Raw genomic sequence first — 23,772 nt, forward strand, 5'->3', positions numbered from 1 at the left:
AGACGCGACTGGCGGACGCGCGGTGCGGGCGCCCTGGCCGTGCCCGGCGGGGCCCACGCGGCTGCCCCGCGCCCAGCGCGGCCCGGGTAGGCGAGGCCGGGGCCGGTCGGCCCGGCCATGCCGCTGGAGGCGCAGGACGCGCTGTACGTGGCGCTGGAGCTGGCCATCGCCGCGCTGTCGGTGGCGGGCAACGTGCTGGTGTGCGCCGCGGTGGGCACGTCGAGCGCGCTGCAGACGCCCACCAACTACTTCCTGGTGTCCCTGGCGGCGGCCGACGTGGCCGTGGGGCTGTTCGCCATCCCCTTTGCCATCACCATCAGCCTGGGCTTCTGCACCGACTTCCACAGCTGCCTCTTCCTCGCCTGCTTCGTGCTGGTGCTCACGCAGAGTTCCATCTTCAGCCTCCTGGCTGTGGCCGTCGACAGGTACCTGGCCATCCGCGTCCCGCTCAGGTGAGGCGCGCGGCGGCCCCGACCCCGGGGCTCCGTCGAAGCCCCCGCCGAGGAGCGCGCGCTCCAGGCGCGGGTTTGCTGGCCCCGGGCGCGGGGCGCTCCGAGCTCGGGTGCCCAGCCGGGAGGACGCCGGCCGCCCATCCGGAGACACGTGCGCCCGGGCTGCCCAGACCCTCTCGGTGCCGGAGCCGGAGCCGGAGCCGGAGCCTGGAGGCCTCTGCTCCCCGGATGCGCACGTGTTTTTAAGGAGGGGTCTGCGTGGGCACAACTCTCGGAGTTCTGGGGAGCGCGGTCCCTGGTCGCCCCCGGAAACTCCGGGGAAAGCGCCGCCCCCAGCGTGCAGGTGGGGGCCCCGGCGGGGGAGGTTTGGCGATGCTGTCTCTGCCTCGGTGGCGAAAACTGTTTCCAACCTCTCGGTGGTTTCCCGCGGCCGAGCCCGGGTCCAGAGCGGCGGCTGGGTGCGGCCCTGGGAGTGCTGGGGGGACCGGGAGGTCCAGGGCAGCTTTGGACGCTGGGACTTGCAGTGTCAGGATGGACACTACTGAAGACCCAACTTCGGAAGGTACCTGCCACAAAATGCGGGCCAGGCCGACCCGGGGGTAGGATGGGGTGGGAGGGGCGTCCCGTAAACTCTAGGGAACGTTAGGAACACCCGTGCCTGCATGCTCAACGGTGACCCTATCACCTCTCTGTACTTTTTAAAAGAGTCAAAGTGCTGCGCCCGCCCGTTGGCCAACACGAGCAGCCTCAGAGGCGCGCAGGTCCGTGGCATGTGGTCTTGTTTACCTTGCACTGCCACGTCCCAGCAGGGACTTCAGAAAACGAGGACTTCAGGGTGGTCTCTTCCGCCCCAGGAGGAAAATGGAGCATTCAGGGGATGGAGCCAGCCGCCAGCAGTGGGAGTACACCCCGGTTGTAGCTGATGATGGATTTCAAAGTTGAGCACCTGAGAGCAGGAGTATCAGGGAGCCCTAGGGTTTATTGGATATTTTTACTGCCTTCCGTGCCTTCCTGGCTCTTTTGGCATTTCTGAGTTGGGTTTGGATCTCTTTGGATCTCTTTGGGTTTGGAGCTGGGAAGGGACACCGAGTCACAGAGTAGGAGGGAAGGGAAGGACTCTATTGAGTGCCAACTATGTCCAAGTCCGAGGCAGTTTATTTTATACTTTTATCCTTTCGTTCTTGCTGTAGTTCAGAGGGCAGATTCTAGTATCTGCGTTTTGTAGATAAAGGGGGGCGGGTGTTGGCTCTGGGAGATTAGAGTCTTGCTCAGAATGATGCATCTGGAATGAGTGTCATAGCCAGGACTTGGACTCAGAGTTGGCACCGTATTCACGCTGTGCCGTTGGCCTGTCTTACAGGCCTGCGTGTGGTGTCAGTGTCCTGGATGCAGGTAGAAAGCATACTGCTGTTTCTGGAAGCAGAAGCTGTCTGCAGTAAATTGGTGGTTGTAAAGGAAATGTGTTTGAGGGAATTGACAGAATGCTTCTAGAAGCTTTTTTAGCAGGCAGGCACGTTGAACCTGGTAGTTGTGGGTTGTGTCCTGGATCCCAGTGGGAACAGGAACCTCCTGCTTGGCCGGGTCTTTCCACCTGCTGCTGCCTTTGGCATCTGAGCAGGAGGCCTCATGCATCCCATTAGGTGACAAAGCCTAGAGATTTCCAAGGCTTGGGGCAGCATGGTATAGTCTCTTAGGGGTCCCCTAAGACCCTTCCTGCTTCTTGGTCTTCATGTTGGTTACTTTTGGACTGTTTGCATCCAGCAGGCAGTCTCAAACTCCCAGCCTGAGGTACCCATTCAACAGAAGCCTCTTGGCCTTGCTCCAAGCAGAGGTCCATCCAGCTCACTGGGAGTTAACGGAAGAATTCCTTGTGCCCCAGCCAGCAGGAAGTTCCATAAAAGTTTAAATCTGTTAGTTCTTGTCCTGGTTTGTGTTGGGCGGGGTCTTAAAAAAAGGGGGTGTGGGTGTGTTCAGGGGAAAGAAATGTGAATCACACGCCTCTAAGTTCTTTGTATTTGCCAAGGGCAGGAGAGGGAGATACAGGAGAAGGATGGGAAGAATGGTCAGTTGAGAGGCCCTGGGGAGCTCATCCCCTTCCTGCTCTCCTGGTCTTCCCAAGAGAGTTCAGAGGTCTGGAAGAAGCGGGTGCCAGCAGCCCGAGCTCCCCACCCCCGGAAGGCTCAGGCATCATGCTCGACCCTGTGGCACCAACACCCAGCCTTGTGGGTTGGAGAGGGTAAAGGTGTTCAGGGCTCCTGAGGCCTCCTGGGGGAGGATCATTCAGCTGTCAGCACATCCTGCTTCTGGGGAGCATGGCCCCCTGTGAGCCGGCTAAGATGCAGATTACAGGGCCCTACTGGGCCCCCCTGAGTCAAAATCTCTGGGGTGGGGTGTGTGTGTGTGGGGGGGGGGGTTCTAATATCCGTACCTTTAACTGGGGAATTGGCCAGCCCTCCGACTTACCTGGGTTCTGCCCAGTTCACAGGTGTGAGGGGCTCCGACAGCATCAATGCCTCACAGCTCTGAGTGCGAGGGGCCAGCTGTAAGCACAGCTCAAGTCTGCAGATCCCAGAGTCCCCACCTGCCACCCGTTTGCCAAGGTGTCCAGTGACATCAGAGAGCTGACAGTGCAGAGGGAAAGGGAAGCCCCAAAGTGAGCTGGGCACAAAAATGAAAGCTTTGACTGGACTTGAAAAGAGGAGCGTCTGCTCATACCAGGCCCTGTCCTAGGCCTTCAGAGTGAGGGGTGTCCACAAACTGAAGGAAGTCCACGCAGTTCTGAGGTTGGCCCCAGCAGAGGGTCCATGTGCACTGATGCAGCCTGGGAGTGCAGGCTCCCCTGCTGCTGGAGGTGGGAGTGTGCCTGGTGGGGAAATTTGGAGGGGTGAGGGTGAAGTGGGGGGGTCTGCCCTCAGCCCCCCCCCACTTCACCCTCAGGCCATTTCTGGCAGGAGCACTTCCTCCTCCCTAATCTAATCCTGTTCCCCTTCAAGCCACAACCCCCACTGGAGCCTGGGGGTGGGGGGTGACTGTGTGATTCACCCCTGTCTGGAGGCCCTCCTTACTCTGCTCCTGGACTCAGTTTCCAGTGGTGTTGAGTCTTAAGTAGGTCAAAGGCCAGCTGTTTTCCCAATGGAGCTGAAGGAGGGTGTTTTCCTGGAAGTGTTTGGTTGGCTGGATTGGCCCAGGGAATGGGAGGGAGTTAGTCTGTCTGTCCTGACCATGGACCCTGACCCTGTCTCCCTGCCTGTTCCCTGTGCTACAGGGAGGCTTTTTCTCGGTTGCAAACGGGGCCAGTCCGGGAGGTAGGTATTGATATCTGAGCAAGACTGTCCCTTGGGTTAAAATGTGGCCTCCGCTTAGCCTCCCTTAGCTGACTCAACTGTAGGTAGGAGGGTAGCAGGGGATTCTGAGTGTTTTTATAAGAACTTCTTTTTCTTTTTTTAAATTGAGCTACGAATCCCATATGAGAAAATTCTTCTCTAGTGTTGTTTTGCAGTAAAGTCAGGAAGGAGTTTCAGCTCTGGGTTGGACCCCTCCAGGTACTCCTCCGTGAGCGCTCCCTTCTTCCGCATCAGTGTTCTCTCTCTCTTCCAGACCATTCCCACTGCCGTGGGTTGAATGGTGCATCCCACCACCCCTGCCAGAAAGATGTTCATGTTCTAATCCCCAGAACCTGTGAATGTTACCTTATATGGATCTTGGGAGGAAGACTTTGTCCTGGATTACCTTGAGAGGAAGAAATTGTCCTAGGGTCTTGTGGCCCCTAAATGCCATCACATCCTTACAAAAAAGACATGTGGAGAGGGAGGAGGCAGGGCCAAGGGATGCTGGGGACAGCCACCAGAATCTGGGAGAAGCTTGGGACAGCTTGTGTCCAGAGCCTCTGGCAGGGAGCGGAGCCCTGCCACCTTGCTTGTAGGCTTCTGGCCTCCAGAACCATGAGGGAGTAAGTATTTTCAAGCCAGCAAGCTTTATTGCAGTGGCCCCAGGAAGCCACCAGTAATGTACGAATGCACTTCAATCAATTCTCCCTCGTGGCACACCTGTGGCACACCTCGCCACTCCCTGGTCGGTCCTCCGTGGCCTCCACAGTGACAAGTCTAATTCTCTCACTTCTGTGGCCACTGAGTTTACCTCCTGTTGGTCGAATCTGACGGTCACTTCTTGGACCTCATCACACAGGTCCTCTCCACAGGTCCGGCCCAGCTCCTGGGGTCCCCACAGGGCCCCCGCCTCATCCGTTCCTGTCCCCCCGTAGCCATTGTCCAGAATGCTGCCAGACAGGATTTGAGCCTGAAGTCAGAGCGCCTCATTCCCCTGCTGAAAGCCACTCCGCTGTGGGGTTTAGATGTAAAATCTGAACATGGCCCCCGGGCGTTAGGGCCCTCTGTGATGTGATTGGGATCCTGGCCACCCGCCTGGCCACCCGCCTTGGGCCCTCCTGCCCTCCTGCTGCAGCCCCAGGGGCCCAGACTTCCCCCCTCCCCACCCCGCCAGGAGCATCTGGGAGCCACAGGGTGGGGAGGACATGGAAGTGGCAGCTGTGAGGACTCAGGGTTGTAGACAAGAGCACCCATGGGGTGGGGGAAGGAGGGTCCACCCAGTCACCTAGGTCTGCCCTGGGACCATGGCTCGGAGCTGCCCCCCAGCAAGCAGTGGGAGCCCCAAGGACCAGGAGCGCTGATGTGGATCAGGCCACAGCCTGCACTTCTGTGCGTGCCTGGCGGGGTGGCCAGCCTGCCTGAGAGCGGCCCTGGCAGGGACGTAGCCCTGACTTGGCATCTCAGCAGCGTTTCCACAGAATTTCGCAAAGCGCGGGTGGTTTGCCTTTGACCTTTGGGAGAATGAGTGTGTGTAAAGGAACAAAAGTTGGCATAATTTTCACATGACAGGTGATCTGTGTCCTTTCTCTGTGACTTCATGCATGGGCCCTCCCTGCCTGGCACCTGCTGGCTGGACCAGCTACCCTGGGGGTCCTGGTCTCCCTCGTCTGCTCTGTCAGCTTGTGAGTGCAGTGTGGACGTACACTGCAGGGAGAGATACAAGGAATTATGCCCTCAGCTACTCTGGACATTGGGATTTTTAGTATTTAGTATTGAGAGATACAAGGAATTATGCCCTCAGCTACTCTGGACATTGGGATACAGCAGTGACTCCGGAGGCTTTCCTGCACCTTATGTGCCTAATCTCGATCAATCTTGATGACACCCTTAAGGGGGCAGACGCTGTTACCTCCCTCACTTCACAGATGGAGAAACCAAGGCTCAGAGGGTTATGCCTAGCCTGGGGTCACACGGATGCCACAGGCGAGTAGCATGTTTTCCTGGGAGCCCCTACACCAGCATGGGAACAGCTGCAGGAAAAGCACTAAGCACCACGGTCATCCAAAACCAGGCGAGTGGACCCTTCTAGTGGCGGATGAGTGAGGACCCCCGCCAGTTGTGATCGGGACTCTTGAGATAGTGCGTAAGGCAGAGAAGCCTATAGCTGGTAGTGATGTGTCTGGACTGGGGCAGAGAAGAGAGCTGCCTGCTGGCCAGTGCGCGTGAAATGTCAGGGAACGGACAGTGGCGAGGACATATAGGGTCTCCTCCTGCCTCCCTTTTCAGATGGTGGAAGCGAGGCACAGCCTTGCCTGATGCTTGATTCCTCACTGACCTTCAGGACCTGGGCATGAACAGGTGTGCTCTTCACCTCCGAGGCTAACAGGTGCCACACTGCTTCTGGCAGCAAGAACTTGATGGCTAGCAGCAAACGTACCTTGGAAAGAATTTGAGAAGGGATGGTCACGGGTGCCGGGATGGCCCTCTAGCTCAGCCGGGGCTGAGGCAGGGGCAGCGTTCTTTCTAGAGGGTTGGTGCTGGAGGTGTGTGTCCAGGTGAATGGGAGGAAGAGAATTGTGAGCTGAGCTGGAGCCATGTGCAAAGGAGCAGGTGGGGGAGTCTGGGCTTCACAGCTGAGGTGTGTGCAGCGGGGGAGAGGGTGGGTTTGAGAGCAGGCAGGTCAGGGAGAGCCTGGAGGTGCCTGTGGAGTTTGGGGTTTGTCCTTAAGGCACTTGTACGTCCATGAAGGCGTTGAGAGTGTGTGTGTGTGTGTGTGTTTTATGGTTCTTTTTTTTTTAATTTTTATTTATTTATTTATGATAGTCACAGAGAGAGAGAGAGAGGCAGAGACATAGGCAGAGGGAGAAGTAGGCTCCATGCACCGGGAGCCCGATGTGGGATTCGATCCCGGGTCTCCAGGATCGCACCTCGGGCCAAAGGCAGGCGCCAAACCGCTGCGCCACCCAGGGATCCCTATGGTTCTGTTTTGAGTTAGAAATCAATCACTGTGCACAAAAACAAACATTCAAAAATACTGAAGCATATCAAAGGGAAAGCAAAAGTCTCCCCTCTGTCACCCCCCATCACCCCTCTGCCAGGACAGCACCTCCAGACCATTTCTGTTGGCATTTCTTCAAAGGGTCACTGCCCTCACAGTGACCCCTGGGTTCATGCCACCATCTTTATTTATTTATCTATTTTTAAGATTTTATTTATTTATTTGAGAAAACAGTGAGTGAGCAAGAGAGAACATGAACGGGCTGAGGAGCAGAGAAGAGAAGCTGGCTCCCCACTGAGCAGGGAGTCCGCTGCAGGACTCGATCTCAGGACCCTGTGATGGTGACCGGAGCCGAAGGCAAATGCTCAGCCAACTGGGCCACCCAGGTGCCCCACTGCTGCCCTCTTTAAATAGAATCTCTCGACTCCCTGCTAACAGGAGGCCACAGGCCCTCTTCTCCCTGCTCCTTCTAATTTTTGTTGCAGTTCGGTATTTTTCTGTGGATCATGTTTCAGCCCGATTTCTAATTCCATTACTTGTAGGCAACGTCTGTTAACGGTCAGGAAACACAAGGTCGAGCGTTCCAGCAGCCTTCCCTCTGTGTCTGTCCACCTCCTGCTGTCGGCTGTACCGTCCCTTGCAGCACACTGCCCATCTCATAGAGCTTTTATGTTCAAAGAGGTCATTCCTGCTGTTGTGAAGAAACTCAAACCGTATAAAAGGGTAAATGGTGGGCAGTTGGCCGTCTCTGATCTGTGGTCTCCTGATTAGCCCATCAGAGGCAACCGCTGTTTCTTGTTTCGTTTCTTTTCCTATGCGAATTATATATGGACACATTCATATCATACCATTACTTTTACATTATTGAGGTTAATACCCTTTATATTTTATTCTGTAACCATACTAAAGTTTCCTGAACTCTGTGGAGAGTTTCTGAAGACTGGAAATCGGTAAACACCATTTAGAATGTTCGATGTGTCTCTTACCCCCGAGTGTGTGCTCCTATCACAGACTGATGTGTCTCAAGGAGGCCGGCCTGATGACCAGGTCAGATGGATTCTTTTTTTTAGGTCCTATCTGCTGCTCAGAATTACACCACGCTGTGGTCAGCTTCATGTTTGCATCGTGAGTTTTCCATCTGGAAATTTAAAAGGAAGAAGTATGTGGCCTCCCGGGTCCCTCAGGCTCCTTCTCTGTCCCCACTGCTGGCTGTCCTCACTGGCCTGTTGTGCCTTGCTTCTCTGGACTCTTGGACTTGTTCTACTATTCCTGGCCCTGCATGTTTTCCTTCTCCTTTGGGATTCCATATTTGTTTGTCGGTATACACACCCGTAGGTAACTCATTCAGGACATGGGGATAAACGTTCGGGGATCTTCCATGCCAGAAATGTTCTTATTTCTCACATGTCATTGGTAGTTTGACTGGATACAGGGTCATTGCTCTCGCAGCCAACGATGTCTGAGAAGTTTGGGGTGTGCTCCATTCTTATTTGGGACTTGGTTTTCCTCTGTGGAAGCTGTTGGGATCATTTGCCTTTGCTTAGCTTTCTGAAATTCACAAGACTGGGTCTAAATATTGACTTTTGGGTGCCCGGGTGGCTCAGCAGTTTAGCGCCGCCTTCAGCCCAGGATGTGATCCTGGAGACCTAGGATCGAGTCCCATGTCGGGCTCCCTCCATGGAGCCTGCTTCTCCCTCTGCCTGTGTCTCTGCCTCTCTCTCTGTGTCTCTCATAAATAAATAAATAAATAAAATCATAAAAAAAAATAAATATTGGCTTTTTGTTTTGCTCCTTCATTGGGGATAACACTTATTGGCGAAATTTTCTTTCTTTCTTTTTTTTTTTTTTTTAAAGATTTTATTTATTTATTCATGAGAGACACACAGAGAGTGAGGCAGAGACACAGGCAGAGGGAGAAGCAGGCTCCCTGCAGGAAGCCCGATGCCGGACTCGATCCCGGGGACTCCAGGATCACACCCTGGACTGAAAGCAGGCGCCAAACCATTGAGCCACCCAGGGATTCCCTTGGCCAAATTTTCTAATCTGAAGATTTAGGTCTGTCTTTAGCTCTGAAAATCTTTTTTTTTTTTTTTAAGGTTTTATTTATTTATTCATGAGAGACACAGAGAGAGAGAGAGGCAGAGACACAGGGAGAGGGAGAAGCAGGCTCCGTGCAGGGAGCCCGATGCGGGACTCGATCCCAGAATCCTGGGATCACGCCCTGAACCAAAGGCAGACGCTCAACTACTGAGCCACCCAGGCATCCCTGATCTTTGTCTTTTAAACGTTTTCTTGTATATGTGTTCAATACTTTAACTTTTTATTCTCCTGTGGAAGAATTCCTTGACTTTTTCTCCCTAATTTCCCCACCCCCTTTTTAATAAATTTTAGCACTCATATTGTTACTTTTGATTTGAGGTTAACAATTTTTTTTTTTTTGAGGTTAACAATTTTTGAATAAGTTTTGAAAACCCTTTTCTGGATTCACATGGTTCAGACTCCTTCATGTGTCACAAATTTCCTGCCATCACTAGTCTCACCCTGCAGCTTGGTGAGAGGGTGGAGAGTGGAGGGGTCCATCCATGGGAGATGAGGGGACAATATAGGGTGACTGAAGCAGCCCACAAAGGTGGTCCACAGGCAGTCTCTCCCCTGGTTTCTGTTCCTTTTCCAAACCTCATTCTGGTATCTGCTGCTGCAAGACTGGAGCCTCTCTTCCTGGCCATCTCTGTTTCTGACACAGGGCCCTGCCCCATCCTGATGACCCTATCTGCCTTCTGGTCTCTAGAAACTCCTTAAAATCTCTGGTTTGCTGATGTCACCCTCCACTTCCAGTTTTAGTAATTTTAGGTTATAAATTTATTTCCTTCTGTTTTCTCTACTGTCATTTATTTTTTATTTATTTATTTTTAAGATTTTATTTATTTATTCATGAGAGACAGAGAGGCAGAGACACAGGCAGAAGGAGAAGCAGGCTATTTTTTTAATTTAATTTAATTTTTTTAATTTTTAATTTTTTTAATTTTTATTTATTTACGATAGTCACACACACACACACACAGAGAGAGAGGCAGAGGGAGAAGCAGGCTCCATGCACTGGGAGCTCGATGTGGGACTCGATCCCCGGTCTCCAGGATTGCGCCCTGGGCCAAAAGCAGGCGCTAAACCGCTGCGCCACCCAGGGATCCCTGGAGAAGCAGGTTATGCAGAGATACTGGGTCTCCAGGATCATGCTCTGGGCTGAAGGTATCGCTAAACCCCTGAGCCACCTGGGCTGCCCTATTTTTTTTTTTTTTTTAAGATTTGTTTATTTATTTGAGAGAGCACATGTGCACATACTGGGGGAAGGGACAGAGGGAGAGAAGCGGACTCCCCACTGAGCGCAGAGCCCCACGCAGGGCTCCATCTCAGGACCCTGAGATTATGACCTGAGCAGAAATCAAGAGTCTGACATTTGATCAACTGAGCCTCCCCAGGAGCCTCCTCTCTACTGTCATTTAAATGGGATTTTCAGAGCAGTGATAATTAAGTGGGACCTGGAAGGCCAATGCAGGGTTTTAATCGGGAGCTTGGTGTGGTCAGGTTTGCATTATAAAACAGGCAGTCTGGCAGGGGGGATGGACAGGAGGGGCCGACATTATTAGGGTCACCAGATGTCCTCTAGGAGCGAAGGAAGCATGACCAGGACAGACGCCTCGAGATGGAGGTGAGGTCTAGAGCTACTTGAGCCCTGTGAACTCTGAACTTCTACAGGGGGATGGTTGCTGTCTGAAGCCAGCCAAGAAGTCTGTCAGACTTTGAGGCAGAGGGGTCATAGGTGAAGCCACAGAGCCAAGACACCAGGACAGGAAAGAATCCTAAGAAACCAAATACTGTGGTTCTGGGACCACAGTCAGGGAACAAGGACCAGAGGTGTGGTGGGTCGGCGCCCGGCCGGGTGGGACCCAGGGTATGAAAAGCCGCAGCCGGCCTGTGTGATTTCCAGGTGGGTCTGTATTGACACCACACACCGAGCGAGCGAGAAGCTAGAAGCTTGTAGCTAGAAGATAGGATCGTCAGGGACGGGTTCCAGAGGACTTGCTGACTTGGTTGGAGGTTGGGCATGAGGAGAAGGTTGGAGTCCAGGGTGACTCCAAGGCTTGCCACACATGGGGGCTTTGGGAAAGTGCACAGGTTATATTTGTGGTGTCTGCAGGTTGAGTGCCACAGTAGGTGACTGAGTTGGGAGCTTGGGGAGTTTGGGCTGGGCGGCCCTTCCCCTGGCTTTGTGGGAGTCCAGCATTGTTCCTCACCCCCAGACTCCTGTGTGGCAGCCTCTTCCTCTTCACTAAATGTATTCAGGCTCCTCTCCCCAATCTGAGCCTCACCTTCTTTGGTTTACTGCCTGTTTGGCTCCAGTCCTACTACCCGCAAACTTCCCCGAGTGGCTTTCTGAAGATGACATCTCGATTTCCAATGTTGATTTCAAGACCATGGCCATGTCTGCTTTTTTTTTTTTTATAATTTATTTTTTATTGGTGTTCAATTTGCCAACATACAGAATAACACCCAGTGCTCATCCCGTTAAGTGCCCCCCTCAGTGCCCGTCACCCATTCACCCCCACCCTCCACCCTCCTCCCCTTCCACTCCCCCTAGTTCATTTCCCAGAGTTAGGAGTCTTCATGTTCTGTCTCCCTTTCTGACATTTCCCACACATTTCTTCTCCCTTCCCTTATATTCCCCCTATTATTCACATTCCCCAAATGAATGAGAACATATAATGTTTGTCCTTCTCTGATTGACTTACTTCACTCAGCATAATACCCTCCAGTTCCATCCACGTTGAAGCAAATGGTGGGTATTTGTCATTTCTAATAGCTGAGTAATATTCCATTGTTCACATAGACCACATCTTCTTTATCCATTCATCTTTCGATGGACACCGAGGCTCCTTCCATAGTTTGGCTATTGTGGACATTGCTGCTATAAACATCGGGGTGCAGGTGTCCCGGCGTTTCATTGCATCTGTATCTTTGGGGTAAATCCCCAAAAGTGCAATTGCTGGGTCGTAGGGCAGGTCTATTTTTAACTCTTTGAGGAACCTCCACACAGTTTTCCAGAGTGGCTGCACCATTTCACATTCCCACCAACAATGTAAGAGGGTTCCCTTTTCTCCACATCCTCTCCAACATTTTGTCTGCTTTTTTTTTAATTAAAAAATTTTTTTTAGGGAATCCCTGGGTGGCTCAGCGGTTTGGCACCTGCCTTCGGCCCGGGGCATGATCCTGGAGTCCCGGGATTGAGTCCCACGTCAGGCTCCCTGCATGGAGCCTGCTTCTCCCTCTGCCTGTGACTCTGCCTCTTTCTCTGTGTCTTTCATGAATAAATAGATAAAATCTTAAAAATCTTTTTAAGTCAATAAATTTTTATTTAAGGAATTTTATATGTGATTCCTTCTACCACCTATCACCTAAGTTCTTTGAAAGTCAGAATCATAATCTTCAAAATAGCCCTTTTAAAAATAACTTTTGGGGGCACTGGGTGGCTCAGTCGGTTAGGCATCTGACTCTTGATTTCGGCTCAGGTCATGATCTCAGGGTCATGGGACTGAGCCCTGCATCTGGCTCTGCGCTGAGTATGGCGCTTTCTTGACATTCTCTCTCTCCCTCTGCTCCTCCCCTCCTGCTCACATGTGTACATGCTCGCTATTTAAATAAAAAAATTTTGTTCAATCCACAGTTGTCACTGTCACTCCACAATTCTTTCAGTTGGACTTCTTTGATCTCCACTTGAATACAGATGTATTTTGAAGATCTCTACCTGTAAACTTTGGGATCTGCTTTCTTTAGGAAAATGGATGGATCTGCCTGGTTCTCAACTTCAGACACCCCCTAAACATATGAATAAGTTCAAATCATGCCCATCCCTGAACTGTCACCTCCTGGAATTGTACTGATTGTTGGGATACACCAATGCCTGAGGTGTAAAAAAAATGTGACTATTAGGTCTTTCATAGTTTTTAGATTTTAGATGATCCATGTCCTGTAGTTCTTTCCCACAGATCCAACACATAGTTCTGGGAATAAAGGAGACCACATGTATTCTGTATGAAGCATTCCCAACAATGTAGGTCCACAGAAGCCCCATTGGGATGGACCTCAGCTGCTTGCTTGCTTGCTTGCTTGATTTATATATGTAATGCAGAGAACTATAAAGCTTTATTGAAAGACATTTTAGAATAGGTCCTGTCAGTTGCATTCCCCCCGCCTTTTTTTTCAGTTGGATTTCTTAAATTCCTTCCCTAGTCATTTTGGTCCCATCTAGTCTCCTATTTGATCTCTCTGCATCCGAGTTTGCCCTCCCAGCGCATGCATCACATGGCAGCAGTCTTTTAAAATGAAGACCTGATCGCTCCTCCTTCTTTACCTAATATTTCCCGTGCCTTAGGATAAGGTCCCAGCTCTCTCACCGTGCGAGTACTGGCTGCACAATGTTATGTTAACTCTGATCACTTAGTTACAGCTATGTCTGCCAGCACTTGTCACCATAAAGGTATGTTTCCTCATTGATGATTCTTGCCTGAGCCAGTTATTACCACGTAAAATGGCAGTTTTCTTTCTTTTCATTCCTTCTACCTTTATCAGTTGTCATTCTTCATAAAAAAGGAATTTTACCTTTTCCCTGCTCTTCCTTATCAAAGAAAGGTTTTTCGAGCTCACGTTGTATTTTCTGGCTTTGGGAACAGCCATTTCTCCAAGGAGCCCTGTTTCCTTTCAGTAGATAATGGTACTTAGACACCAAGATTTGGGTCAGTGTGTTCATTGCTTCTGGAGTGTCATTTCTCCTAGGCCCTCACAGTGAACAGAACTGGGCGATTTTCTTTCTTTGTTTCTTTTTTTAATAATGAGTTGGAAGAATTCTTGCTTACAGTAGAATGCCATCTAATTAATGAGTATGAATGCCTGAGTTAAGGAAATCAACATTTGGCAATTATCATAGTAATCTAGTGCAGGCAAGAATCATCAAACTCATTGGTGAAAGTCTGATGAGGAGCAAGATATTTAATACAAGTATCTATTATAAGAGATCTACTAATTACAAAACAGAAAATAGTTACAGTGGAGAAATCTGGTAGATGCTACAGTAACCAGGTGATCCAAATGAATTATCACCAGTAAGGGCATGTATCGATATTACGTACCTCGTGATGTCTTCTAAACTGATGGCTTACATATAAAGAGGGCAATAACTTTTGGCAATTAATGTTATATCTGAAGCGCAGTATATTTTAACCTTAGCCATGGGAGGGTACTTTATGGGGGAGAAGACAAGGTATCATTTTATTCTCTGGTTTGGTTTTCAGGCAGGGGTCCTTTCTCTTAGGGACTCTTAATTTCATTTGAAAATCAGAGTCTGGAGCCCAGCAACTGCAGGCTGTCTCTGAGTCCCCTTCTCCCCCCAAAACATGAACCAAAATGTGAGGCTCACCAAAAAACAGCCTCATAGGTGAACTGTGGGATACCTGGTCCTGGTCCCCATCTTCATTGTCAGTGGGTTGAATCATTATGAGACCATTGTGGACTGTTTTCTTGCCATAGTAAGCAAGTGAGGAGTGCTGACACCTTTCCTTTCTGCCACCTGCATTCTTTGCCCACTGTTCTTGGGTGACTGTGAAGGACAACTGGCATCCTTTCTGACCACCTTTACACGTGGCAGTGGGCTCAGCTCAGTACCCTACCAGGTCCACCACTGGGATTCAGACATGTCTGAACTTGTGAGCATAGGTGAGAACTGCCCCCAAGAACCAGAGTAGCTGAGGGTATGGCCTCAGAAGCACTTAGCCTGAAAGTAGGTTCTGGTGACCACAGCTTGCCATCTGGTGGGCGCTGTTCTTTTTAAAGATTTTATTTAGGGGATCCCTGGGTGGCTCACTGGTTTAGTGCCTGCCTTCAGCCTAGGGCATGATCTTGAGGTCCCGGGATCGAGTCCCACGTCAGGCTCCTCAGAGGCAGAGGGAGAAGCAGCCCTCATGCAGGGAGCCTGATGTGGGAGCAGGGAGCCTGATGTGGGACTCGACTCGATCCCGGGTCTCCAGGATCACACCCTGGGCTGAAGGTGGCGCTAAACCATTGAGCCACCCGGGCTGCCTGCAGGCGCTGTTCTTGTATCATGCGGCCCTCCACACTAGAGCTAGGACAATCACTGACTGTAGGAACAGGACAGATTGCCCTCAATACGTTTCCTATTCCCAGACCTGAAGTTCATATAAATAGAACCAAAGAGTGTCCACTCGTTTTGTTTAAGAATGGTTTTGTTTCTCAAGTGTTGGAGGAATTCATTAGTGAAGTCATCCAGGTCTTAAATTTTCTTCGTGGGAAGCTCTTTGGCTATGTATTCTATGCCTGTAATAGACACAGTGCTATTCAAATTCTATTTTTCTGTCCATGACAACTTTTTAAACATTTTATTTATTAATCATGAGAGACACACAGAGAGAGGCAGAGACGCAGGCACAGGGAGAAGCAGGCTCCCTAAGGGGAGCCCGATGTGGGACTGTATCCCAGGATCCCGGGATCACACCCTGAGCTGCAGGCAGATGCTCAACTGCTGAGCTACCCAGGCGTCCCTGTCCATGACAACTTTCCAAAAACCTTTTCCATTTGGTTCCATGAGAAATCTGAAGCAGCTACTCAGCATAAAGATTTTGCTCTTCCACAGATAGCCTCTTGTAAACTATATAAGCTGAAGCTCAAGACACTTTCACCTGCCCCAGGCCTTTTTTGTTTAGAGCTACCAAGTGGGTGTTAAACGTGTCTATGTGATTAAGACCAGAGTTCTGTTCTCTCCTTGTAAATTCAGGCTTCTATTCAGCACTGTGGGCCAGGCCCATCGTTGGTGTTTCGGATTCAACAGGGAACGAGATAGTCTTGCCATGAAGGAGTGCGTGCTCCAGTGGAAGGAGACATAAAATATGGTTCTGTGGGGGGCTTTGGGGAGGGGCACCGTGGGAATTGTGGGGTACAACTGCTCTGCTTCTGTGTAAACTTCTGTAATGTGAGCTCAGGCACATGGCAGTGGGACAGTGTGGGTCTGGTGCACCTTGCTTTCGTTCAGCTGTGGTTTGGCCTAGGCTAAAAGGGGATGGGATAGTGGGAGGAGCCTTCTAGTTTTCAGCAGGGAAGGAAAAAGCCCTCCCTGTAACCTCCCTGTGGCAGGAGCCCAGAGGGGAACGAGGAGGCACAAGGACACAGCAGGGCCTGTATCTGGGCCTGCTTCCTGAAAAAGCCGCATCCTAGCCTGTGGGTCCTGGCTGTGGCAGGCCACACTGCCCACCGTGCCCTACTTAGCAACAGTCCCCTGGCTTAGAGCAGTTCTTTCATCTGCGTCATCCTGGCACTCATCAGCCTTGCTCTACTTAACCCTTTTGCCAGAATTTCCATGAGATTTTCTAAGGGTGCATTTTTAATATTCATTGTGGCACCTCCAGCCGAGCTGGACCGCCTGCCTCGGGAGCCAAGTCGCCAGTGCTCTAGTTCCTACATCTTGTAGGCTTTGAAGGGTCTGTCCTAACTCGATTTTTACCTAAGTCCTGTTATTATTCGTGTGCACTTTTAGAGAGTATATAGTTCTTCTGAAAATGTATATACACGTGCCTTAAAGCAGAAATGTTTGTATTACAGAGGACTGAAACTTGAGCTAGACAGAAGGTAAAGAAAAAAGTCCTCAAAGAAACAATAGGCAATTTAAGAAATGGCGACAGAGCTCCATGCCATTTACCTAGAGGTGTGTTTCTCTCAAGTGCTTTGATCACATCGTCTCTGTGTCAGAGGCTCCAGCAGCAGCACTTCTGTCACCGTTTCCCAGATGCCAGAGTGCAGAGGCAGGGCTGGTACAGCCCCGGCCACCACCCAGAGCACGCCGCCCCAGGGCACATGCTGAGCTCCTGGAGCAGGACTGGTCCCAGCCGAAGGCACAAGGGCAGAGCCAGGAGGGAGGAGACCCTGCCCCAGAAATAGGCCAGCACTTGTTATGCGGCACTGGGCGATTCCGCTTTGTGTTATGTAACCTCAGCGTCCACACTGTTCCCTTTGTTGACTCCCTCCGTGTGACTGTTTTTCTGGCAAGCTCCTTAGCCAACCAGCCCCTTCTGTATGGGGAACGGGTGGGTGTCAGCACAGCTTTGGGCCCAGCGGGGCAGCGGAGCCACTTCCCGGAGTGTGGACCTTCCCAGAACGCCCCTTGGTGGGGGTGGGGGACAACACGACTCTGGCCTGCTTGTTTGGAACGATGAAGCAGCGATGAAGCTGCTGACGCTCCCTTTGTTCACCCCTACGCTCCCTTTGTTCACCCCTACGTTGCTTTTTATCTGTTTACACCCCCGTGTTTGGGCAGATGTTGGGCTTCCCTGGACTCCGTGCCCCCACAGCAGGGCAGGACTGCTGAGGGGCAGACGCAGGGAGCTTGGCCCCTGCTTTTTGGGAATGTTTTGGGGACACGCATGTGCACACGCACACGCAGGAGGATGTTCTGGGAGCCTCTGGTGTAGAGGGAGGACGGCATGGAACCCATGGGGGTGGGGGGGAGGCATTCAGGAAGGGGACGGGGGCGCAGCAGCTGCCAGTAGGACGTGTGAAGACAGGCCAGGAGGTTACTGCACTCTTGGGAAGCTGCCAGGGAGCCCCCGGGACCACCCATTCCAGCGTCCGGCTCGGCACCTGTCTCCTCCCCACAGCATCCCCGACCACCTCCCTGCACCAGGCGCTGACCGCGTGTACCCCGACCCCGTGGACACTGCTGTGCCCTTGCGGGGCTGGGGCCCAGGCTTCTCCTGTGGGCCCGGCTGTTCCCCCAGCAGGAGAAAGGAAGCCTGTGCCGCCTCCGAAGGACTGCTGAGCAGGATTGTGGCAGGGCCTCTTCAAGGCTTCTGTTCCCACGTGGCTGCCCCGTTGGGGAGGCTCCCTCCTGGGGGCCCCCAGCAGCTCTTGCCCAGGGCGGGCATGTCCACGTGGACAGCCAGGCGGCCAAGGCAGCGGCACAGGCGGGAGCTGCTCTCTCAGATGGGAGCCTTTGGGGTCCCGGGGGAAGAAGCCTACTTGTGGCAAAACGGGAGTCAGAGTAGAAGTTTGTGTCCCGACTGTGGGTCGGGCAGCAGGCCCACCGCATAGCACCCCTGTGCCCCGGTTTCCACGTCTGTAAAGGGAGAGAGAGAGCAGCGGGCCGAGGGACACAGCCGGCGTGTGCTGGGCAGGCACGGGCTTGGTGTTGCCAGGTGGGCAGGGGGCGTCTGCCGGCACCTGGCTCAGAGGCTGCCTGGATGGGCAGATATGGACCAGTTGGGAGGGAATGAGGGAGGAAGACTTGTTTCAGATGAAGAAAGGAATGGGGAGCTTTTGTTTTTGTCCTTTAAAGCTGCACGTGCTGTTGGTGTGTTAAAGGTGAAAGTGGAGACGTGACTAAGTCTCAGCTTTAGCAGGTATTTCAGGGCCTCGGAATAATTCATTAATTTCAATCCCACAGTGCTCTCTACATTTGCGGGCTGATTGGACCCAGAGTCCTACATCCCCTCCCTGGGCACTGTGCCCTCCCGGCCACCCCCAGATCCCTGGGCTGGCTCTGACCTCTGCTCTGAGAGTGCCTGCTGCTCCCTGGCTCCCCCAACCCCCCCAAAGACACGGTTTCCCTTATTTCTGTTTATACCCCGGGGCCTCAGGTGGCGACTTGGGCGCCAGCTCTTTCTCTTGGTTCTCTCCATTCTCCCTTCCACAGTGGGATCCTGATGGCCCCTCCTGCGAAAGATGCAAACCTTTGATGTTCTGGTCATCCCCACATGCTGGCCCTGCACCCCCAGCTCCAGCGTTCTAGCTCCAGCGTTTGCACCAGCTCTGGGTTCAATCCCTCTTGCTCTTCCTTGGCCTCTCACTTCCCGGGGTCAGCCTGAACCTCATCCACAGAGGCTGCACCCCTGTTGAAACCACAGAGGCCGTCATCCTGCCACGTTCTTCTAGCAAGCTCCCTCTTCCACTGGCTGACACAGCTCCAGTGCCCCAGCCTGCCCCTCTCCCTCAGGAGGTGGCTCTTCCGAGTCTGAGGTGACCTCTGAGGTGACTGCAGCGCTCACAGATCTTCTAGCCACTGAACCTCCCCTCCCATCCTGGCCCTTTTCTCCTTCCTTCTGCCTCGGTGGTGGGTCCCTCCACATGGGTCCTGGGCCCACATCCTCCAGCCCCCTTAGATTCTCAGTCACTTTAATAATCATCTTGCCTTTTTTTCTGCATCTTCTCTCTCTACGGATTGGGTTCATCTGGATACTAGCCTCCACCATTCTGTTGCTTTGTCCCCTTAATACCATTTCGGTATAACTAACTAGTTCTTAGTACACAGGAGGGAAAAAGCCTAGGAATTCATCCTCAGCTCATCTTCCTACATCCAGTTCATTTCTGTTGGTTCTCCCTCCAAAGTGTGTATCTGGTGGCACCATCTTTGATTTTCTCTTGAGTGAACCACCAAAATGGTTTTCCTCATTGATCTGCTTTTCTTGCTTCCCCCAGATTCAATCTCCACACCATGACCTTTACAAAACAGGAATCAGCACCATTCCCTGGCTTAAAATAAGCCTTCCACACTTTCCCACTGCACTTGGATATCAAAATCCAGATTCCTTCCCATGGCCTATGAGCTGGCCCCTCCCTCAGCTTAGGTCACTCACAGTTCCTTTTGCTTCTTTAGGAAAGTAAAATCCTTTCCTGTCTGAAAGCCTTACCACTTTGTTCTGACTAGAATGCTCTCCCCTCCACTCTTCAAAGATTTTATTCCTTCTGAACCTGTAGCATTCTATGTCCAAAGTCTTCCTGTTTTTCTCTTCTCTGCATCCTATTCATTTTGGTTTGGCCAAACTCATTCTGATTTGTAATTACACGTTTGTGTGTTTACTTCTTTACTTTCTCTTTCATCAGCTTTACAACCCAGGAGAGCTGTGATTATGTTTCCAGTGACTAACAGAGTGCCTGGTACAAAGGAAGAGCTGAATGAAATAATGAACCAACAGGGAAGAAAAGCTGTGTTTGGGGGCGTTCACAAAGTGGTGACCAGCTGCTCCCCTGATGGAACCATCGGCTTTATCTAAGTCGATTTAGTCTAAGAATAGTTTTTCTGCACATGCAGAATCCAGCAGTTTTAAGATGTAGGTGGATTCCAGTTGTTCTGAACTCTGATAGGAAATTCCCTGTGATCCCCCCTCCATGTACAGTGACTAATGTTGCTTTTAAAAAAAATAGTACAAAAAAAAAAAGTCAAGTAAAATAAGCAGCATAATCTGGCACAAGGAACACAGGATAGAGTCCTGATCTAGCTTTGGTCTTTGGTTCTTATATTGCTTCTGTTACTCAAAGACTTTGTTTCCTCATTTGTGAAATAAGAGAGTTTTGATTAGAAAAGTCCCTTCCAGTGTTTATGCTTTGGCCTGGTTACAGTGACTGCAAGTAACAGTAACAGTCAAGACATTTAATGATGTCTTGAACTTGAATGTGGAGCTGTGATGGTTCTAGGGTTGGTGCAGTGGTTCAGAGAGCTCATCAAGAACCTGGGTGGGCCCCTCCCTCCCTCCCTCCCTCCCACTTTGCCATTGCTGTCCCCAGGCTAGCTAGCTAGCCCTCATGGTCACAAGATGGTTGCTACAGCTCTAGGCAGCACAGCCTCCCATAAGAGCATCAAAAGCAGAAAGGGATGGGCCTGGGGAAGAGCCCTCCTCATGGGTCTTTCCTTATATCAAGAAGTAAAATCAAGTGCCCCAGCAGACTTCCTTTTTGTCTCATTGGCCAGAACTATTTCATGTATCCACCCCAGACCATTATGTACAAGAGAATTTGCCTACTCCAAATACAGTTCATCTCGGCCCCGGACTGGCCTATATTCAACTGTACTCAATTAAGTTGCAGTTGAATCCTGTCCACAACAAAAGAGAGAGGGCAGAGCTGTTGAGTAAGTGGCCTCATAGATCTAAATTCTTGTGATTCTAAGTGCTTGGCTTTTAGGGAGGCTGCTCTGTTATCTTTCAGGGACTGACTGCATTCTCTGGTGGGGTAATGGACAGGAATAACTTTTTTTTTTTTAAAGGAATGGCTGTACATTCCTGAAAGAGGAGGGAAGCAGAAGGGATTTAGAAATAGAGGGATTTATTGGCCAAGGAAAATTCAATGAGCAACTGAGCCCAGCAGGTGTATGTAGGAAAGGCCATAGTTGTGCTGCTCATTGCTGAGAGCTGCCCTCATAGGGAGGAGGAAAGATTAGGGATCACTGTCACTTATGAGGCAAGTTCTCTGTTCACTTCATCAGCAAACTCTAAGAGTTCTCCTTTCTCCTGCCTGCCTATCGAGGCCACTATGTATTCCAAGTAGAATCTTCTTTTAAAGTTGTTTGTTAGCCAATCAGATAACAAATAAGGAATGCATTCATAATGGCCGTATAACTAAGAACCATGCCACTCGGTCCCTGCTGCTCTCTCTAGATTTAGAGACATGGAAACCGAGGCACAGAGGTGCTATGCTGTGGGCCTGATGCCCCGACCTGCAGTCAGGACACAAACTTCTACTCTGACTCCCATTTTGCCACAAGTAGGCTTCTTCCCCCGGGACCCCAAGGCTCCCATCTGAGAGGGCAGCTCCTGCCTGTGCCGCTGCTTTGGCCGCCTGGCTGTCCACGTGGACATGCCGGCCCTAGGCCAGAGCTGCTGGGGGAGGGGGGTGCCTAGGGAAATAGCCTTCCCTGCCCGGGGTGGCCACGTGGGAACAGAAGCCTTGAAGAGGCCCCGCCACATTCCTGCTCAGCAGTCCTTGAGAGGTGGCACAGAGACTTCCTTTCTCCTGCTGGAGGAATAGCTGGGGCCACAAGAGAAGCCTGGGCCCCAGCCCCGTAAGGGCACAGCGGTGTCCACGGGGTCGGCGCCCGGCGCTGGGGGAGGTGGTCGGAGATGCTGCGGGGAGCCACCAGGTAGTGCTACTGGACTCTTGGGGGCTCCAATTCTTACTTCCTCAGGTTTTGGTTCAAGTGTCACTTTGGTTCAAGTGTCACCAGGGACTGGGCTCTGTGGATCTCCCACTGGATGACGGTCCTGGAGTGTTTCTTTTTTCATACTACACCTCTCCTCCTAACACACCGTAGAATTTACTAACATGGTTGTTGTTGATGATCATCAGTGTCTTCCTTACTAGAATGTAAGTCCTTAAAAGCAGGGATCTTGTGTATTGTGTTCACTGGTGGAACTCACCACCTAGAACAGTGCCTTATAGAAGACCTAGACTCTTAGGTTGGGATGTGGGTAATTAGAAGGCACCCTCTTAAGACTTCACTTGTTTTTATGAGCATGATTTGTCACTCAACAGAGATGAGCTAGTAAGTCAAGAATGAAAATCTTGTTGAGCTTGTTAGCGCAAAGTTGCTCATACGTGTTTGCAGGTCTTTATGTTGAGTGTGAACCTGAACGGTTGTTAAGGGTAAAGGCCATAGAACCAAAGCAGAGGTGGGGTCTTGGACTCTGGTTACAGAGTAATGTACATGGATGATAACAGATGATGTTCTTTTGAACAGGTATAAGAGTTTGGTCACTGGGACTCGAGCGAGAGGAGTCATTGCTGTCCTCTGGGTCCTTGCCTTTGGCATTGGACTGACTCCATTCCTGGGGTGGAACAGTAAGGACAGTGCCACCAACTGCACGGAGCCCTGGGATGGAACCACGAATGAAAGCTGTTGCCTTGTGAAGTGTCTGTTTGAGAATGTGGTCCCCATGAGCTACATGGTATATTTCAACTTCTTTGGGTGCGTCCTGCCCCCACTGCTCATAATGCTGGTGATCTACATCAAGATCTTCATGGTGGCCTGCAAGCAGCTTCAGCGCACTGAGCTGGTGGACCACTCCAGGACCGTCATCCAGCGGGAGATCCACGCAGCCAAGTCCCTGGCCATGATTGTTGGGATTTTTGCTCTGTGCTGGCTGCCAGTACATGCCATCAACTGTGTCACCCTTTTTCAGCCAGCTCGGGCTAAGGACAAACCCAAGTGGGCAATGAACATGGCCATTCTCCTGTCACATGCCAACTCAGTTGTCAATCCCATTGTCTATGCCTATCGGAACCGAGACTTCCGCTATACTTTTCACAAAATCATCTCCAGGTATGTTCTCTGCCAGACAGATGTCCTCAAGAGTGGGAATGGGCAGGCAGGGACACAGTCTGCCCTTGATGTGGGCCTATGACCTAGGTCCTGGCCTCTTCAAGAAGGCACACATTCATAATAAACAAAGGGATGGGACATGACTGGCTGATTCCCGTTGTTAAAAGACAGCTACACCTTGTAAGCATATGGGCTGCTGCTTCTGAGTACTTCCCCTGGAGTTACCACATACCTAGCTAATAAGTACATGTTATTAGTCGGCTCCAAAGGCTCACAAATATATTTATGTTTTTTTTCTGGCTGCTCTGTGTGGATGATGCTGATGGCCTGAGTGGATTGTAAAAGACTGTTTTGCTTTTTTAAGAGTCTGCCTCTTTCATGGTAGAAAATGAAATATTTTACTGTGAAACACTGTAAACTATTATAATACAAATGTTTTTTTTTTTTTTAACTTAGAGGCAGTGAAAGAATAAAAGTTGAACATACTAAAAATGTATACTTGTTCCTAGGAAGGTGACCAGGAAAATTAAAAGTGTAATTCTTCAGTCAAGAAACTGCTATATTTATTTGGGGAAATGGTACTCTTGTAAGTTCTTAAGTAGAATATAATCAGGTAACCGTTTTGGTAACGTTCTTTTCCATGTACTGCAAACTACTCCAGAGGAAGAAACTGGGGAAATGTTTCTACCAGACTGCACAGCCCCATCTACAGTTAGGTAGTGAAGTTCATTTCTCTACGAAGCTCAAGTTTGGCCAAGTTGCTGGAGCTCAAGTGTGAAAATTTTAATAAGTCAAAATCATATAACTGTGTATATCTATTAGGTGAAATAAAGTAAAACTTGAAAACCAACC

General features: G+C 50.9%; 1 protein-coding gene and 1 non-coding gene across 2 annotated transcripts; one reads left to right on the forward strand and one right to left on the reverse strand.

Moving 5' to 3' along the window:
- Positions 1–23,770, forward strand: ADORA2B (adenosine A2b receptor). The gene is made up of 2 exons (XM_055305367.1): positions 1–452; positions 22,339–23,770. Exons 1-2 carry the CDS (start codon positions 118–120, stop codon positions 23,000–23,002), a joined length of 999 nt encoding a protein of 332 aa, XP_055161342.1. The 5' UTR covers positions 1–117; the 3' UTR covers positions 23,003–23,770.
- Positions 12,792–12,919, reverse strand: LOC129497985 (small nucleolar RNA SNORA18). Its single transcript, XR_008662030.1, has one exon. It is a non-coding gene; the product is annotated as a small nucleolar RNA SNORA18 (small nucleolar RNA).
- Positions 23,771–23,772: the final 2 nt, after the last annotated feature.

Source organism: Nyctereutes procyonoides, unplaced genomic scaffold (genome assembly GCF_905146905.1).
Source record: "Nyctereutes procyonoides isolate TBG_1078 unplaced genomic scaffold, NYPRO_anot_genome, whole genome shotgun sequence".
Classification (NCBI taxonomy): Eukaryota; Metazoa; Chordata; class Mammalia; order Carnivora; family Canidae; genus Nyctereutes; species Nyctereutes procyonoides.

What these genes read in the sequence shown, in the direction of transcription:
- ADORA2B (XM_055305367.1), top strand. Translation starts at nt 118, where the DNA reads ATGCCGCTGGAGGCGCAGGACGCGCTGTACGTGGCGCTGGAGCTGGCC. An exon ending in GCCATCCGCGTCCCGCTCAG is followed by an intron (nt 453 to 22,338) that starts GTGAGGCGCGCG and finishes TCTTTTGAACAG; the next exon opens with GTATAAGAGTTTGGTCACTG.